At 47.4% G+C, this 19,089-nt stretch overlaps 1 protein-coding gene across 2 annotated transcripts in view; it reads right to left on the reverse strand.

Moving 5' to 3' along the window:
- Nucleotides 1-19,089, reverse strand: part of LOC146806345 (F-box/WD repeat-containing protein 7-like) — a 458,999-nt gene that overhangs the window by 281,549 nt on the left and 158,361 nt on the right. For both annotated transcript variants that reach the window (XM_085623550.1, XM_085623549.1), the window contains exon 3: nt 14,814-15,065. In XM_085623550.1, the coding sequence (XP_085479676.1) occupies nt 14,814-15,065 (252 nt within the window). The remainder of the gene's footprint in view (nt 1-14,813; nt 15,066-19,089) is intronic.

A 19,089-nucleotide genomic window follows, 5' to 3' on the forward strand; every position in this document is an offset into this window, starting at 1 on the left:
GTCTGGTAGATGCTTTAGGAGTTGCCCCACTTCCTCCCAGTGCTGGTATGCGTGCCTGTTGATCAGGGCGTTAGAGTTTGCGATGCGCCAATGGATTGCCGCATTTCTCTCCACCTTTCTCCCTGTGAGATCCATCCTTCTACTCTCCTTTTCTGGGGGTTGTCCGGCATTAGTGGGCACATTGGCCCTCTTCCTAGCCGTTGCTGCAATTATGGAGTCGGCTGGTACTGACCCTTGGATGTATGCAGGGTCCTTAGATGAATGTTTATGCTTCTCTGTTCTTGGAGTCACAGCCTTGCATACTGCTGGTTCCTTAAAGGCCTCTCTTCCTTGATCCAGCACACTAGGGAGCATGGGCAGGAACTGGCTCCTAGTTTGTTGAGGCAGTAGAGTTTCCAGGAGAAAACATGCCTTGGGCTTCTCCTCTTCCATTTTCACTCCATACGTCTGTGCAGCCTTTTGGATGACCATATTGTAGATCCCCATGTCGTCTGGCGGCGAGGGCCTCGAAGGGTAAGTGTTTACTCCTTCTTCCGGCGATTCGGCGTCCAGGTCCTGCCATTCGAAGTCTTGTGCCACTGAGGACGTTGAGTCCCGGTAGGATTGCTGATCCTCATCACCTTCGCCCTTGAAATAATAGACTTCGTCCTCCTGTTCCTCGACCGGTTCGGGCGTTTTCGGCGGTTTGGGGTCCTAGTCGTTTCTTTCAACGAGAGCGCAGGTTTCAGCGGGATGGAGCATTGGCTCATCTTCTCGAAGTCCCTTTTCCGTCGCAGGATTCTCACCATTTCGGTCTCGAGCAGAGATTGCGGTATTCCAAGCATGAGGTTGCCCCCAGAAACATAGGAAAATATGGTCCCGATGGACAACATATCGGGGTATAGACTTACCATATTATGCTTGGAATACCGCAATCTCTGCTCGCATGCATCTGTCTAGGTCTTTTCTCCATTTCCCCAATATCAGAGGAGGGGCCCTTCCATAACTGGGCAATATCCCATTTGACAATAGTGAGGGCCAGGAAGAGTAGGTGCGGTTTATACCGATTCCCCCCTTCCCTCCCAGACCCCCTGATGGGAGATCCTGCCCACGCTCCCCTGACTAAGTTTGTGTTGTTCTATATACATGTTTTGCAGTTAATATCGTATAGAAACTTGTTTGAACCGAATCATTTTGGTTTTCTATATGTATGTGCTGTGGCCCAGACTGTACCATAGAAATTCAATCAAATATGTTATGAAAAAAAAATATTTGCACTACATCAGATCAACTAAACAAAGACACTAGCAAAGTCGTTTCTGGTGTCTGAGGTGCTGGGAGGAGGACAGAGATTGCCTGCACACAGTGTGGGGCTGCTAAGTATTGATGAGCTTCTGGCAGGCAATGGAAAGGGTTTTATCTGAAATAATTTGTTGACCCATAATCCCAACCCCGATAGGCATTACTGAACACACTGGAGGAGCTAAATCTGAACAGTTAAGCCATGATATTTGTAGGATTAAGTCTGGTTATCCCCAAGTGAGATACTAATCACAATTGGAGCGCAAATGAAGATCCAAAAATATTAAAACGGAGGTCAAGGCTTGGAGACGCCAATTTAGGAGGCATGGGGCATGTGATTAAATTGGAACAAAACACAATGATACTTTTAAATGAGTATCCCTCCCAGGGCCATGTAGTTGTGGTGGAACCAGGACATGAACGAATACTTTATGTATGAGCAATGCTTTGATACTCAGTGCGCTTAGAATGCACGATGATACCATGCAGCACCATTTTTATTTTGCATGCTATTGCTGTATACTTCCATCAAAATGCTAATAAAATGGTTAATAAAAAATGCAGTATTCAATTGAAACTAGAACTGCTGAGAGCATTGCTGATAAAAAAAAAAATGCATTTCACACTGCAAGGGAAGCATAAAGGAATAGGAGGTCTCGGCTGGATCTTTATATACGCAACCCCACTACCTCCTCCTCAATCCATTTTAAACCAATGTACTAAAACACTTTGCCATGAGAGATTTGGATACACATTTTGCCTCCTGCGGCATTGAAGACCATGGTGAGGGCAGGATTCATGACAAATGTTTGGGCATACATGATGTACCTGGCTGGGATTACACAACTGCGACTATCTGAAGCTCTGTTTTCCCCTTACATAGCATCACCCATCTCTTATGGGTGCAACAGTGAAGTATTAAGTGTTTGGTGTCAGTCTGTACAGGAGAGGGTAAGCATGCATAATGGTGACTTTGCTTCTATTTGTTATTGCAAGTATGTGCCACAAAATAAAAAGAAAACAAGAAAACATAATCCCACCTACATGCTTACAATTGAAAGATGTCAATTTAAAAAAAATGAAACATTGCATTTACTTTTAATAAAACAGCAAGGGTGCTTACTATCAGGCAGATGGCACTCGGAATAGGTATACATTTTACTATCAACAAATCTCAAGAAAAATAGTTCTTATTGGCACAGCAGAAAATATTTTACAAAAATACTAAATAAAAAGGATGAAGAACACAAAAAAAAAATGGATTGGCAATTACTGGCCAACATGCCTTGGCAATTAAGTGAATATCTTTTTCCTAGGAATATGCACATGTTCTGGGAAAATGCTGCCACTCAGTACAAGAGTACCAATGGCTGAAGTGGGCTGGCTGCACAATGCCTTATGTTCTAATGATGGACAGAAGCAACGCTGACCGCTGAACCAGCTAATAAATGAAAAAGACTGGCCAAAAGCAAATAAAAGTATGCTTTTTAAAAATGTATCTATGGTTGTTTTGATTACATGAAGCTGACAAAACAGCTAAAACAGTCTCTCTAAGCCAGACATGAAAACCACATGTCAATGTACTTTGTAATATATATATCAAAGGGATTCCCTGCTCCACCGTCCGGAGGTCATAACCCAGATAACCAAGACAATACAGGACTGCCTGATGACTAATGACACCCCTGAGACCCCGATTTCTATGTTGTGGGACGCCCCGAAGGCTGATGTTAGAGGGGAGTTTATAGCTATAGCTGCAGCTGACAACAGGATCCGACGGGACAAAAGAGAGAGCTTGTCTCACCAAGTGACAGAATTAGCGCATATCCACAAGAGGACAGGGACCCCCAGGATCTGAAAACAGCTCGAAGCAGCACAAGCTCAAGTAGCCGGACTAGACATTGACAGGGCTGAATACAATGCACTTAGACTTCGGCATAGATTCTACGTGGGTGACTACCGCTCTGGCCACCTCTTGGCGAGCCGGCTACGGGGCCAACACCAAGAGTCCAAAATCTAAAAAATCCTAGACAAGGAGAGAAACGAGCTGTCAGGTGACGCACACATTGTAGATTCCTTTCAGGAATTCTACCAGACCCTCTACAAGGCACACAATCTCCCACCGGACGCGATCTCGGCCTATCTCAAAGGTGCCACTATTACTTCTCTGACTCCCACGCAGGCTGCGGATCTGGAACATTTGATCAATATAGAGGATGTTATCTCTAGTATTTCCCATCTAAAGCTATCCAAATCCCCGGGCCGAGACCGTTTCCCGGCCTCTTTCTATAAATCTTTCTGTCAAAGCCTCGCCCCAATCATCACAAGGCTTTTTAACACGATTGGGGATACATCACTCCCCCTGTCGATGCTCCGAGCAGACATAGTAGTAATCCTCAAACGACAGGACCCATTGTGCTTCTTACCGCCCCGTCTCCCTCCTGAACATAAACCTCAAAATGTTCACCAGGATCCTCGCTGCTCGGCTTAACCCTCTCCTTCCTGGACTCAGACGTTGACCAAGCCGGATTTGTGCCTCAACGACAGTGTAGCGACAACACAAGGAGGATTTTACATATAATTGACAAAGCCCAGAGAAATGCAGATGAAAGAATGCTCTTGGCAATAGACGCCAAGAAAGCATTCAATAGGGTCCATTGGCACTATCTGGCAGCCACACTGACCCACTTTGGCATAGGGGACCGTTTTCAAAGATGGATCCTCAGCAACTACTCTCACCCAACAGCTATCATTCAGGTCAATGGGCACTCATTTGCTCCTTTCCCTGTCATCAGGGGGACCAGACAGGGGTGCCCAATGTCACCCCTGCAGGTTGGTTGCCCTGTACATGGAACCCATGGCACAGAAAGTGAGCACCAACCCACAATTAAAAGGAGTCCAATTCAGGGGAGAGCCGCATACTTTTGATCTATCCATGGATGATGTCATAACTTCTTTGAAGGAGCCTTCCACTTCACTGCCTGCCTTCCTAGCTGAGCTACAGGCTTTTAGCTTAGCATCAGGCTTTAAAGTAAATATCCAAAAATCACAAGCTCTCAACCTCACTCTCAAGCCACAGACATTAAACGCTTTATGACGTGCTTTGCCTTTACAATGGGCCTCTGTATCTATTCCTTACAGACACTGTTACCAAAAATTTACGCAACAGATTAAAAGTGCCCTATGTCAAAGGCGGTCCTATGCCCTATCCTGGCTTGAACGCATCTCGGCCATTAAAATGACAATCCTCCCTAACATCTTGTTTATTTTTCAAGTGCTCCCGGCCTTGCCTCCGCCGGGGATGCTGACAATTTATGGAACAAGCCAGGCATTATGGGGCATTGTGTTTCTCACTAAACAAGCGCGGCCTAAATCGCTATATCTTATCTCATCATTGACAGTTTGAAATAACCTAGCGGCGCCAAGTAGCCTCACTACTTTTTCCTCACCGTTTACTCCCTTTTTTTTTTTTTGAAAATATCTTTATTGAGCATCAAATAACAATAGTGAACAGTTACATCCCGTATGCATGCGTCATCTGTGCATTTTCCTGAGCATAAGCCACGCTCTGGCATCCCACTTACAAAGATCCGCCCCTCCAACGATGAGGTACATCCCATCCCACATTGTCAATGGTTATCAGCAAATAAGACACTCAACTAGTGCCCCAAGTGGTACGTTCAACACTTACAGTGAGCAGATAAGTATAATATGCAATTCTACCCTTCCCCAACAATCCCCCCCTCCCCCCACCCCCCAACTAACTAAGAACATTGGTGCCGCTGCTCGGGAGGGCCACCCCCGCCGATGTACCTGCGGCAGGCGCTCACCCAGCTCAGATACCCCCACCTGGGGGGGTCCGTACCGAGGAGGAGGAGGAAGGGGAAAGGAGGGGGGGGGGGGAGAGGAAGGGGAGGAGTCAGAGGCGGGAGGGGGAAAGAGAAAGCGGGGGGGATGAAAAGACCCCCAAAGGGAAGGCAGAAGAGGGGACAGGGCGGGGGGGGGGGGGGGGGGGAAGGAAAGCCTGCCCATATACGGGGCCAGGAAGGACCCCCACGCTCAGGAGACAATCGAGATACCAATTAACAAGCGGGGTTCACAGGTGCATCACCCCCCAGCTCCGCCAGTGCCTAGTAACCCCCCGCCTCTATACATCCACCCCGCTAACTCGCAGTGCAGTAGGCGACCCCGCGGGGTCAGGGGCTACTAACGCCTTAAACTGCTCAATCAGTTGAGCCCATTCCAGTGCCACCGGTCGTTTCCTCAGGCCTCTGTACTCCTCCTGGTATAAAGCCTCCCGCTCCGCCACCGCCCACCTGCCCACCTCCTCGCGCCAGGCCTCCATTCTCGGCGCCCGAGCTGCCTTCCATCGTTTCGTTATCATGCGCTTCGCCAGTATCAGAACCAGCCCTGCGAATCTATGCATTAGCTTTGCCTTTTTGGGGATAGGAAATAATCCGAGAAGACAGGCGTCAATGGTGTCCCAAGGGGCGCGTCCCGTTACCACCGCAAGCTCCCGCGTCACCTCCGCCCAGAACTCCCGCAGCTTGGAACAGTTCCACATCATGTGCAGAAAGTCAGCGTCTGACGCATCGCACCACGGACATGCCGCCGATGCCGAGGGGTACATCTTACGTATTGTGGCCGGGGCAAGATATGCGGCATGTAGTATAAACAACTGGATAGTCTTCAGCCGACAGTTTCGTGAGATTTTTCGAGGATGGTTTAGCATTCGAGTCCACTCCCCATCATCCAGATTCCGACCCAAGACGAAGTCCCATTTCTGTCTAACATGACTCAGTGAAACTGTTAAATGCTCCCTCAGGCCGCGGTAAAGCCAACGCACTAAATAACGCCCATGGCCCATAATGTGTACGGACCTCAATAATTGAAAGGTTGGGGGCTCCGCGCGATCAGCAAACCAATAGGTGCGAATATAACGTACTATGGTTGCATGGGTAAGCAACAAGGCGTCAGTCACCGAATGAGCATGCACAAACTCCTCATGCTGCATCAACTGGCCATCTAGAAAGAAATCCCCAACCGATTCCACTCCCTCATCCTCACCGCTTACTCCCATAGCCAATAATCCAGACTTTCATCCAGGTTCTCAGGACCCTTCATTTCAAGTTTGTGTGCAGGCAAGCTCCAGGTCAGTTGGCCATTTATTTGATCTAGAGGGCCCACTCCCTTTCGAAGCACTCCGTACAAACTTTCCACTTCCCAAAACAGAGAGCTGGCACTACACAAGTTTGTCATTGGGTGCTGCAACGCTCTATCCGCCCTGGGGCAGAACTACAACTCACCCCTTTTGAACTCTGGCTCTTGGCGAGAACTTCCGACAAGTGCCTGGTTTCGGACCTATACCGTTCGATGAATTCTGCAACAGACTCCCAAACCCAAGGGCCAACTTCGCTGGGAAGCAGAAAACGGCAGGGAATTCACGACTAAAGAATGGGGGGACATTTATTACAGGGCACGACACACCGTGCACAACATGGCCTGTATCGAGACAGCCACAAAGATCGCAACCTATTGGTATTATACACCTCACAGGATTCATAAATACAATCAGACCACGTCTCCTGACTGTTGGCAACAGTGCGGCTCCCCCGTTACACTACTACAAATTAAGGGATTGCCTGAAGATTAGCCCGATTGGGAACAGCTGCTCACGGACATGGACAATCATTTGGACACAGAACTCCCTAGATTTTCAGCCTACGTGATCTTGGGCCTTCTGAATCCTCTCACTTTCCCCCTTAAGTCTCGACGAGGTAAACAAATTGGCGTGGCACTATGCGCGGCCCTGCAAAACATCCTCTCACACTGGGCTACTGCACACATACCGACACATTTGGGCTAGTTACACAGTCTGTGGTATATAGTAGGAATGGAACGCATTAGCCTCTCGTTAGCTAACCAGGGATTGGAGTTTCACAAACTATGGGCACCATTTTTTATCGCTGCTAACATCAAAATTCCGGGAACCCAACTGCCCCAAATATGTTCACTTGTTACGCCTACCCGAGGACGTACGGCCCCTGACACTGATCAACACTAATGATATACTCTGCAAGAATCCCCTCACGTTTTAGCTTTTCTAGCTTTCCTTCCTTGGTCACCAGGTCCGGGGCTGGGGGCGAGGGAACGTTACAATTTGAACGTTGTAGTTGGGTCCTGATGAACAAGTTACTTACCTTCGGTAACGCTTTTTCTGGTGGATACAGTATCTGCCTGTGGATTCCTCACCTTGTGAATATCCCCTGCGCCAGCAACATTCGGAAACTTTTGTAGCAGTCCACGCTGATTAGGTCGAAGACGACGTCACAGAGGCACGGCTCCGCTCGCGACTCCGCTGACGTCACCGGCTCCATAAGAAGACCTCGTCGGCGTGATGTCAGTTCCGCCCCTTTTTTCCGTGCCTTCAAAGCACACGGACGGACTGACAGCAATATATACACAGTATATAATATACAAGCAACACACATAGTGTGGAGAATAAATAGAAAGGCAAAAGAAATAACACAATGCCTTCGACAGAAACAAAACACATTTTGAAACACCACTAATAGAAGTGCAGGAATAGAAGGATGGACAACGGGGAGGCGGGTGGGTAGGTGAGGAGTCCACAGGCAGATACTGTATCCACCAGAAAAAGCGTTACCGAAGGTAAGTAACTTGTTCTTCTGATGGATACATCTGCCAGTGGATTCCTCACCTTGTGAATAGATTCCACAGCAGTCCCCACTCCCGGAGGAGGGTGTCCACCCTTCTATACCAGAAAGTCCTGAAGGACGGAACAAGCAAAGTGTCCGTCCCTCCTCATCTCGGTGTCCAAGCAATAATGTTTTGCGAAGGTGTGGAGGGAGGCCCAAGTTGCCGCCCTACAAATGTCCTCCACAGGAACCCCCCTAGACAAAGCAGAAGTGGAAGACTTTGCTCTAGTGGAATGAGCTCTCAAACCCTCTGGAGGCTCCTAACCAGCCAAAGAGTAGCATATCTTGATGCACAAGACAATCCATCTGGAAAGGGTGCGCTTGTGCACCGCTCGACCTTTCCTGCAGCCAACAAAGCCCATGAAGAGCTGGTCATCAACTCTGAAGTCCTTTGTCCTGTCCAGGTAGAAGCTCACCGCCCTCTTAGGGTCCAAGCGGTGAAGTCTCTCCTCCTCCTTGGAAGGGTGAGGGGGAGGATAGAAGGAGGAAGGGTAATGGACTGCCCCAGATGGAAGAAAGTAACCACCTTAGGCAAAAACGCAACCCTGGTCCTGAGTACCATTCTTTCAGCATGAATGGTCAAAAACGGGGGTTTTGAACTTGAAGCTTGAAGCTCACTTACCCTCCTTGCCGAGGTAATTGCAATGAGGAAAACCGTCTTAAAAGACAACAGTCTCAAGGGACACTTGTGTAAGGGCTCGAAGGGAGAACCCGTAAGATAAGTCAAAACAAGGTTTAAGTCCCATTGAGGCACAATAAAGGGAGTAGGAGGAAATCTGTTTGTGAGGCCCTTAAGAAAACGAAGAACAATAGGTGATTTGAATAATGACGGCTGATCCAGCAAGCAAAGGAAAGCCGACAAAGCCGATAAGTATCCTTTTGCAGTAGCCACAGCAAAGCCTTGCTGAGCAAGAGAAAGGGCAAACTGTAGAATGTTAGATAGACGAGCCTTCAAAGGATCAATTGACTTCTCTCCACACCAGAGAACAAATTTAGACCACCTATAGGAATATATAGATTTGGTGGAATGACGTCTGGCAGACAAAATTACATCTACTACATCAGGTGGGAGAGAAAAAGAATTCAGGTTGCCCCGTTCAATCTCCAGGTATGAAGGTGTAAGCTCTGGAGGTGGGGGTGTAGAACCTGCCCCTCCGATTGCGAGAGGAGGTCTGCCCTCAGCGGGAGACGGAGCGGAGGGCACGAGGAGAGGTGGATAAGATCTGTGTACCACACCCTTCTTGGCCAATCCGGGGCGATCAAAATGACTTGGGCCCGGTCTTGGCGAATCTTCCTCAGAACCCGAGGAATCAAGGGTATCGGAGGAAACGCGTAAAGGAGTTGTGAGCTCCAATCTATCTGAAACGCGTCCCCCAACACTCCCTGCATCGGATACTGGAGACTGCAGAATGACGGGCAGTGAGCATTCTCGTGAGTGGTGAACAGGTCCACCCGAGGAGTCCCCCACATCCGAAAGACGTGACGAACCACCTCCTCCGAATAGAGCCTCCACTCGTGGTCGGCGGAGAACTGCCAACTGAGACTGTCTGCACGTACGTTCAGAACCCCGGCCAGATGATTTGCCATCAGACAAATCTGATGGTCCTGAGCCCAGGACCATAGACGCAGAGCCTCTCTGCAGAGACAAAGAGACCCCACTCCTCCCTGTTTGTTGATATACCACATCGCAGTAGTGTTGTCCGTCAGGCATTGAACAGACTGACCGCGAAGGGAAGGGAGGAAGGCCTTGAGTGCTAAACAAATCGCCCGCAATTCCAGAAGGTTGATGTGAAACAACCTCTCTCCTCTGGAGACCAAAGACCCTTGATCTCCAGATCCCCCAGATGAGCACCCCACCCTAAAGTGGATGCATCCGTAATCACTGTGCCCACCGATGGAGGTAGATGGAAGGGCTTTCCTTGAGACAGATTGCCCTCCACGCTTCACCAAGATAGATCCGCCGCAGCTTCTCTGGAGATCCTCACAGACTCCCTGAGATCTCCTTTGTGCTGATACCACTGCCTGCGGAGGCACCACTGGTGCGCCCTCATGTGCCAGCGTGCATGGTTGACCAACAGAATGCAGGAAGCAAACAGACCGAGCAGGCAAAGGACCTTCAGAACTGGAACGACCGCTCCATTGTAAAACAAAGGAATAATTTCCTGTATGTCGAGAATCCTTTGAGGAGGAGGGAATGCTCGACACACAGTAGTGTCCAGTACCGCACCTATGAACAGGTTGCGCTGAGAGGGAACCAGGTGAGATTTGGGCACGTTTATTGAGAAACCCAATTTGAACAACAGCTGAGTTGGATCGTGCAGATGACGCAACACCTTCTCTGGCGACTCCGCTTTGATCAGCCAGTCGTCCAGATAGGGGAAAACTGAGATCCCCGACCTTCTGAGATGGGCTGCCACCACTGCCATCACCTTCGTGAAGACTCGGGGTGCAGTAGTAAGACCAAACGGAAGGACCGCAAACTGATAATGTTGCGATCCTACCGTAAACCGGAGATACTTCCTGTGCGACTTCAGGATGGGGATGTGGAAATACGCATCCTGCAAGACGATCGACACCATCCAGTCCTCCTGATTCAGCGCTTGAAGAACCTGAGCAAGGGGGAGCATCTTGAACTTCTCTTGCTTCAGATAAAGATTCAAGATCTTGAGGTCCAATATCGGACGCAATCTGCCTTCCTTTTCCGGAATCAGGAAATACCGGGAGTAGCATCCCTGACCCCTCTCCTGCTCAGGAGCCACCTCTATCGCACCCTTTTGAAACAACTTCAGAACTTCCTCCTGCAGGAGAAGACGGTGGTCCTCCGAGCAAGCCCCTTGACAAGGAGGGTAATTTGGAGGGAATTCCCGAAAGGGAAGGGCGTACCCATTTTCTACAAGATCCAGAACCCAGAGATCTGTAGTTACAGATTCCCAATCTTGTAGAAAATGGGTAAGCCGGCCCCCAACAGGACCAACATGATCCAGAATGGCGGATCTAGGGCAGCTTTGCGGTAGTGTGAGGGGCTGAGGAGGAGGAGGAGGAGGAGGAGGAGAGTTGACGGCCACGTGTGCGACCCCTAATTCTACCTCTGAATCCTCTAGATGAGGAACCTTGCTGCTGCTGCTGCTCGGTCTGCCTGTAGGATCGAAAGGATGCCCTTCCGAACCCTCTGCACCTTTTAAAAGACCCCCTTGACTGGGATACAAGGCCCAGAGACTTAGCCGTTGCCTTGCTCTCCTTGAAACGTTCAAGAGCAGCATCTGCCTTTTTACCAAACAAGCCAGATCCATCAAATGGCAAGTCCAACAGAGTCGATTGCAAATCCTGGGAAAACTCCAAAGACTTCAGCCACGCACTCCTCCTGGTGGCGACAGAAGATCCCATGACCCTTGCCACTGAATCCGCCGTGTCCAGCCCACTTTGGATCACCTGGCGTGCTGCTGCCTGGGCATCAATCAAGATTTCATTAAAGCCAACCCTATCTTCCTCAGATAGTTTTGGCGCCAGCTTCTTGGCACTATACATAAGCGCATGTACATAGCGTCCTAAAAGGCAAGTGGCATTCGTTGACTTTAGAGCCATACTGGCCAATGAAAAGACCTTTTTGGCCGATTGGTCCAGCCTTTTAGCCTCTCTGTCCCCCGGAACCTGAGGAAAAGCACCCTTGGATTTCCCTGAACAAGCCGCCTGAATCACCAGGCTCTCAGGCGATGGATGCGATGTCAAGAACTCAGGGTCCCCTGGAGCTGCCCTATACCTCCTAGCAACCGTCTTGGAGACTGCAGGAGCAGAAAAAGGCTTACGCCACACCTCCAACACAGGGTCAATAATGGCCTCATTAAAAAGGTAACAATGGTTCTGAAACTGCCGTAGGAGAATGTAACACCTCAGTCAAAATGTTTGATTTAAACTCCGTAGTTGGCAACTGGAGATCAAGCAGTTACGCAGCCTTTCTGATAACTGCATGATATGGAGCCACATCTTTGGAGGGTTCATCTGACGGCGGAGTAATCTCCCACTCAGGAGACAAATTCAGCCCACTAGCTTCCTTAAGCTCCTCAAACACTTCATCCGACTCCACCAGCTCTCCTTCCTCTGCTTCCTCCAGAAGGTACCTCCGCTCATCAATCACTCTCTGAGCCTCCCTTCTGGACTGAATCCATACCAGCGGCGGCGCCGTGTTCGAATCCGACGGCGCCGGCGCCGAAGGTGGATCCGCAGGAGCAGCCGGTGTCGAACGAGGTCGAGCCGGCGCCGGTGAAGATGGAAGCGGCGTCGACGTCCTCGGCGCCGGTAGATGCCAAGACGGCGTCGCCGGAAAGAACAGCATGAAAGGGGCCTGTGGATAGACTTGTGGCACCCCCAAATTAAACGCCATTGGACCCATCGGACCCGCAGGTGCACCAGTGGTGTACATGGCTCTAGCGAATACCCCGTACATAGCATTTAAATAATGCGAGGGGTCCTGACCTGGTCCAGGGAAATCAGGGTACTGGTCAGGCATCACCGGACTCGGGCCAACCGGCGCCGACGGTGGAATCAACGGCGTCGCAGGCTCACCCAGGACTTGAAGATCTTCAACCGGGGCCGGAGATGGAACCAGAGACGAAGCCGGAGACGGAACCGGCGTCTGAGTCTGAACCGGCGCTGGAGAAGCCGGAGCCAGGGAAGCCACTGGAGACAAAGGACCAGCAGGCGAATCCGGCACAGGAGAAGGAGACACCGAGTCCTTCCGGCGTCGAGTTGGCGACTTACACTTCGGAGCCGAACTCTTGTCCGAGTGGTGTCGTGAAGAGTGCCTCCTCTTCTTCTTGTGCTTCTTAGCTCGTGAAGCATGCCCCGAAGTCGACTTTGACGCCGATCTCGATCGAGACCTCGACTTCGACTTCCTTCTTCCTCTCTTCTCCTTTTTCATCCTTGCGATTAAGAGCTTCGCTTCCCTTTCTTTGAGAGCCTTTGAGCTCATCTTGCGGCAGCTGGAACAACCTTCCACATCGTGGTCAGACGACAAGCACCACACATAGTCCTCATGTGAATCCGTGATCGACATGTGTTTGCCGCACTCACGACAAGGCTTGAAGCCAGACTTCCTTGTCGACATCCTTGAAAAGAGAAACAGAGAAAATCCAGAGATAACACAAAGTAACAATGAAGCTGCCAACAGCGATTCCCGAAATCCGTTGACGTCGACAGCGCGGAAAAAAGGGAACCGACGTCATCACGCCGACGAGGTCTTCTTATGGAGCCGGTGACATCAGCGGAGTCGCGAGCGGAGCCGTGCCTCTGTGACGTCGTCTTCGACCTCATCGGCGTGGACTGCTACAAAAGTTTCCGAATGTTGCAGGCTCAGGGGATATTCACAAGGTGAGGAATCCACTGGCAGATGTATCCATCAGAAACGCTATCATGAATATGCTGTTTTCTTTTCTTCTGATATGTTGAAAACTAATAAAGGCATTTAAACCATAATATATACAAATACTTCAGGCATCACAGGGTGGTACACAGTCATGATGAAGACTATAAAAAATGCCTCCTAAGGATGTCAAAACACATTATCTACACAGTGTGAGGGACACACAAATATTAACAGGACATATTAGTAACAATAAATATATGTCCAAAATGTACTGAACAAAACAGTTTCAAATCCAAGGAGTCCACGTCAATCGGAAATCTTCTATTACTGGTAACAGGACATTCAAAACCAAATGAACACAGCTCTTCCTCTCCGTATCACACCAGAAATGATGAGGACCAATGAATCACAAAAAAAGATTTGTATATATAATCTGACAATACTGTCCTACCAGTTAACTAAAGATTTTTTAGGTAGTTGTCACACTTTGGGGACGGGTTCACTATAGTGTACCAATGTTATTAAACTAAATATTGTGCTTACATACCTGGACATAAAATGATAACTTAGGTGCATACAAAATAAAGTAAGTTTGTTGGATTACATTAATAGCTACAGAGTGTTTGGTTTCAAAATAAAAACTGAACCGCATTGTGATAGGTACCCTTTTGCACTTCCACATTCTAAAGTGATGAATCAAATGTATACCTTTATGGGAACCATTAGGTTTCATCCTATATACTGCACAACCCAAGGAGTCTAAAATCAAATACCCACTAACGTAGATAAAAAAGCCCTAGGGTACTAGATACATTCTTGACAGCTTCTACATACCTCTAAGTGTGGCACAAAGAAGGTCATCTGTCACACAGAACGTGTTCGGAGAACCCTCAACCTGCTGAAACCTATACTGTTACGAGCCACCATAATCTCACAAGGGCTACAAGACTAAACGTATTGCTCTGACAAAAACGATTCTCTAGTCACCAACTTTCTTCCAAAGATTCAAGAAAACTTCAGGTTCTGCAGGATAAAAATCCAAATTGGTATACAGCATGCCAAAATATTAGTTAGAAATTGAATACATATCAATGACTAACAAGTGAAAAAGAAATTATTACACTGATGGCTTACAGAATTAACTTTGTTTTGCTCTTCCTAACCGCATATGTACAGGTTTTCATTATTTAAACAAAAAGTATACATTTTAAACAATACACTATAAATAGGAACAACTGAAATGATTTAGGAGAAAACCATGTGTGTTTTAGCCCTGCTGAAATGCTGAAAATTGATTAAATCAAGCCATCGAGTCTATCCCCGCAGCAGGTGTCATCTTGACTCAAGTGGTATACGCTTATCAGCAGAGGTTTTGCAATTATTGGAGATACACTAACATTACTGAGTGAGCTCTGCAGCGATACAGATACTGTATTCATTGTAGGCCCTCTTACCTTGGGCCGAACATGACGAATGAGGTTCCCCTCCTCAGTACGCTCCAGATAATCAATCCAACGCTCATCCATCATATAATAGAAGTAGACGTCACTGCCATCCTCTCCATCTTCGCTCTCCTCCTCCCCTTCATCCTCTCCTCGCACACCAGAGCGGTCCGACTCTTCCGACTCATCCTCCTCTTCCTCCCCCCAAACAGCCTGAATCTCTGACTCCTCTTCCTCCTCTCTGCCTGTGCCTCTGGAATGTTCCTGCAGAAAAAAGAAGGAATAAATGAGATACAAGTGTCAAGGGTTTGAGCTGTCTTGCATGCCCTAAGAACAAAGTGAGACAATCTCCTAGACAGGAGAGCTGCACACTAGGAGATGGATACGTTGACCTGAATGTAGTTAGGCGTCATTGCACCAACGTTCTGAGATGCAAGTTCTAGAAATACTAAGTTGTGTACATTCCCAGCACTGATCTCCTAGCATAAGAACTTAGTGACTAGTAAAAAGATAGAAAACGTATCCAAAACCTTGAATCCTAACTTTTACCAGAAAGAAATACAAGCCTTGGCACACGAATTTTGCTGAGCGCTACAAATACTGTCTACAAAGGTGAGGAGTCCAACCCAAGACCTCAAATGCTACCCCCCAAGTTCATTATTTGTGTTTACCATCCTGGGTTCAGTCTAATTTGGACAAGCTCACTTCCTATCAGTTTTCAATCTCTAGAGTGCGACCAGGAAAACTGAAAGTAGAGGACTATATGGGACAACTGCCACTGTATAACTAGAAGAGGTGTCAAACATAATAAAAGCAATAAATTCAATACTCCTGAATACTTTTTCCCACAAATTTTTAATTTGAAACATGGGAAACATAGAAAATGTGTTCTTCAGCAATCAGTCTCTGAGCATTATAGTGTATTTGAAAAACCATAAACATAAAAAAAATGTTGTGACTTACTGCACTGCTCCCTGCCTAGATTCACAATTTCCAAGGACCAATGTGCAAAAAACAAACACCCAATTTAATCAACTTCCTTTGTTCTATCAGTACTTTACACAAGTGATTGTAGCACACCCATGCATGCAAGACTTGGTTTAAAAAAAGAAAAACATCTCCACTAATTCCACACCTGTTAACTTAAATTGAGAAGTTGTTATTTCTTTTAGTACAGGCAAAAAAGAAAATAGTATTCTAGAGTATACAACCCCAAAAACCTTCAACAAACATCTTGCTGTCTGAGAAGAAAAAAAAACCAGTTTCACGCCACAGCAGACACTGAAATATAAAACGTGCATAACAGTTTGTATGATTTATGGTCCAATAATGCGATCTCAGGGTTCTGACCAGAACAACATCTAATGAAATTACAGCAGCTAATCATTACGATGCCTGTCAGTTGCCACATTAAATATGCTGCAAGAGCTGGAAAGACCTGAAAATTAATACGCCTCTCAAAACAAAGACAGGAAGACCATTTAAACAATAAAAGGTGAAGATTTTGAGCGATACTAAAACCGCTGATGAGGTGCATGCACTACTAATTTTAAGAGCAACTTTGTGAAACTTCAGCGCTACCCTTGAAGAGAAACCGGTGGTACAGTTCATGCATTCCTCACCTGCCTCTGATGCCTTGTCAACTCAGTGGTGTTGGATTTCTCTTCTTTCACTACAATCAATTTAGTATTCACACAACTGAAGGTGTACCAGAAAATAACATAGCATGACCATTAAAGACACACGTCACAGGAACAATAAGACCTCTGATGCACATGACCAGGTCCCATTAGCTTTAAGAGAGGAGGTACAATCAGGAACAATAAGCAGCCGTAATATTATCCAGCAAATAAGGCCAGTTGGGGTCATGTCTAAGCCTGGGCAAAGCTCTACGCTACGCTCGCGTAGTTTGCGAAGTTTGCGCTACTTCGCACTACGCGAATTGCACGTAGCACAGTGCAAACACGCGTAGCGTAGTGCAGCGGTCATTTTTTGCTTACTCGCGGTCCTCAACGTAAAGTTGGCGACCGCGAGCAAGCAAAATTACATCCCGGCGAGACTTTTTCCTCATTCATGATCAGCAACATCAAGTTGCCGATCGCAAGCGTGGAAAATAAATCTCCCAGCAAGCTTCTCAACGCGGGGAGGTCAGGTTTCTCATTGCGAGTGATCGCGTATGCTCGCGACCGCTCGCATTGAGAATCTACCAGTCCGCGTTGAGAAAGCTGCCGCTCGAGTAGAAATCTACTCGAGCGGCAGAAAACGACCGCTAGCACTGTGCAAGATGCAGTTTGCACTGATTGCACAGTGCGGACAAGCATCCGGCACTGTGCAATCAGTGCGAACTGCATCTTGCACAGTGCACTACGCAGTTTGCGAAGCTACGCGTAGCTCGGGTAGTGCGATGTGCACTTCGCGTAGCGCTACTTCGTGAACTACGCCCAGGGTTAGTCATGTCAGGTTAAGGGGCCATCAGGAACACCATCATCTGGCCAACAGCGGTCATGGGAAAGGTTGAATCCGCTGGAACGATGGAATGAGCATGTGTGTGAAACAGCACAGTACCTGCCTAGCCACACTTCCAGATCTGCAGTTCGGAAAACGCAGTATTATTTGAGACTGATGAAACACGCTGCAGAGAGCTGAGGAGTAACAGCGGGTAGTATGTGGATTTTGGGACATATCTTGCTTTCAGCATTTATGGTGCTTAATGTTTGTTCAATGCAGCTCTGCAGACACAGCAGTGGTGTAGGCCTCGCAGGACTGCAAGTCAACCAGTGCATGCTGCAGTCAACCAGTACCACTAGAACTCCTTTCCAGTAAGGCAAATCTTTTGCTACTTCTTCCTCCCTCCTGGTTCTTTCCCACTGTTGACCAGTCTTCTACGTCCCTCAGCCAACTCAAAAACAGCAGTTATTCAAGCAATTAGTTAATTCTGTACATAATCTGCTCGACATAATTGACACTTTTGCAGCAATACACAAAGTGTCTTATTCTTCACTTCTACTGGCATGGTAATTAAACTGGGTGCAGTGTAGGTAAGATTCGAGGAGACCTTTATTGGTTCGGGGAGCAGAATGGAGGTTTGTCACAATAAATGCAATATCTGCTGGACTTGGAGGACTCGTGCTAGTAGTCACTGTTAATAGCACAGAAGCACTTAAGGTGTTAAAAGGTTTTACAAGTCACTTTAAGACATGCTTTTTTAACACTAGGAGAGTACTGACTGATAGCATGCTTCCTTTCAAAGTTAAATTACGGTTTCTGCAGCAGACATACTTTCCTCCCACTCTACAACCAAACATATGCAAGAAATATGCTAACTCAAGGGTATATCACCTCAGCTCCAGAACCTAAATGAGTGACTACCAAGCAGAACAATTTACACTGCATGGATGCCCCAGAGATTTGCTACAGTTAGTAATGAAAATCAGTCTATATAGAATACAACAGTGGGAAGAAGTAGGGGAGTGCTTGCAGAGGAGGGACCTGTCAAATAAGACTACAAGGGCTGATTGGTTTCATTTCAACAAAGGAGTGGACATGCTGCATTCTAGAAGCGCATATGAATTGAGGGGCAATTTATAGGAGAGACTTACAAACTGCAGTTAAGAGGCAAACATTTTTTATTGAGAATTACCGTGGGTGGAAGCTCATCTCAATCAATCATTAAACAGCGGGACAGGTGCACAAATAAAAGACTCTTCCCGCAGCCCTGCGGGGATCTGGATAGGGATCTATGTTCACAACAGGCTCTGCTAAGAACTTCAAAAACCCCAGTCCAGGATTTCACAGCAGAAAAATCACTCTGCCCTCTTTCTATTCAGATGAAGAACTTTCTCCATGCTATACTACATGAAACTTCTAACTATGTTTTGGGACATGAAACTGTTATGATATTGGAGTGCTTGTCCATTACTCATGGTTTAAGCCCAATCAGAAAACGTAGAGGAAGCCAGAGGGACACTGCCTTAGGTCCCCCCATACCTCAATATATCAATTGTGGTGACTAACTTGTGTGTTAATTACTATACTGCGAGCAGCCTTCCCCTTCAGGTTGTATGGGAAGATGCACATTTATACCGCTTTGATGCTCTCCAAAATGTGATGTAAGTGAATGTATGTGACGTTTCAAGATTGTTATAGAAACAACCACACACAAATGTAATTTACAGAATTCAGGAGGTCAGGATGAATTCACGACCACCACCTTGAGCAAAACATGAGCAGCCTTTCAAACCTTCTTTGGGGTGTTTAAAAATTTGTCAGCTAACCCAATGGTGCTCTA

This window comes from Triturus cristatus, chromosome 8 (assembly GCF_964204655.1).
Source record: "Triturus cristatus chromosome 8, aTriCri1.1, whole genome shotgun sequence".
NCBI lineage: Eukaryota > Metazoa > Chordata > Amphibia > Caudata > Salamandridae > Triturus > Triturus cristatus.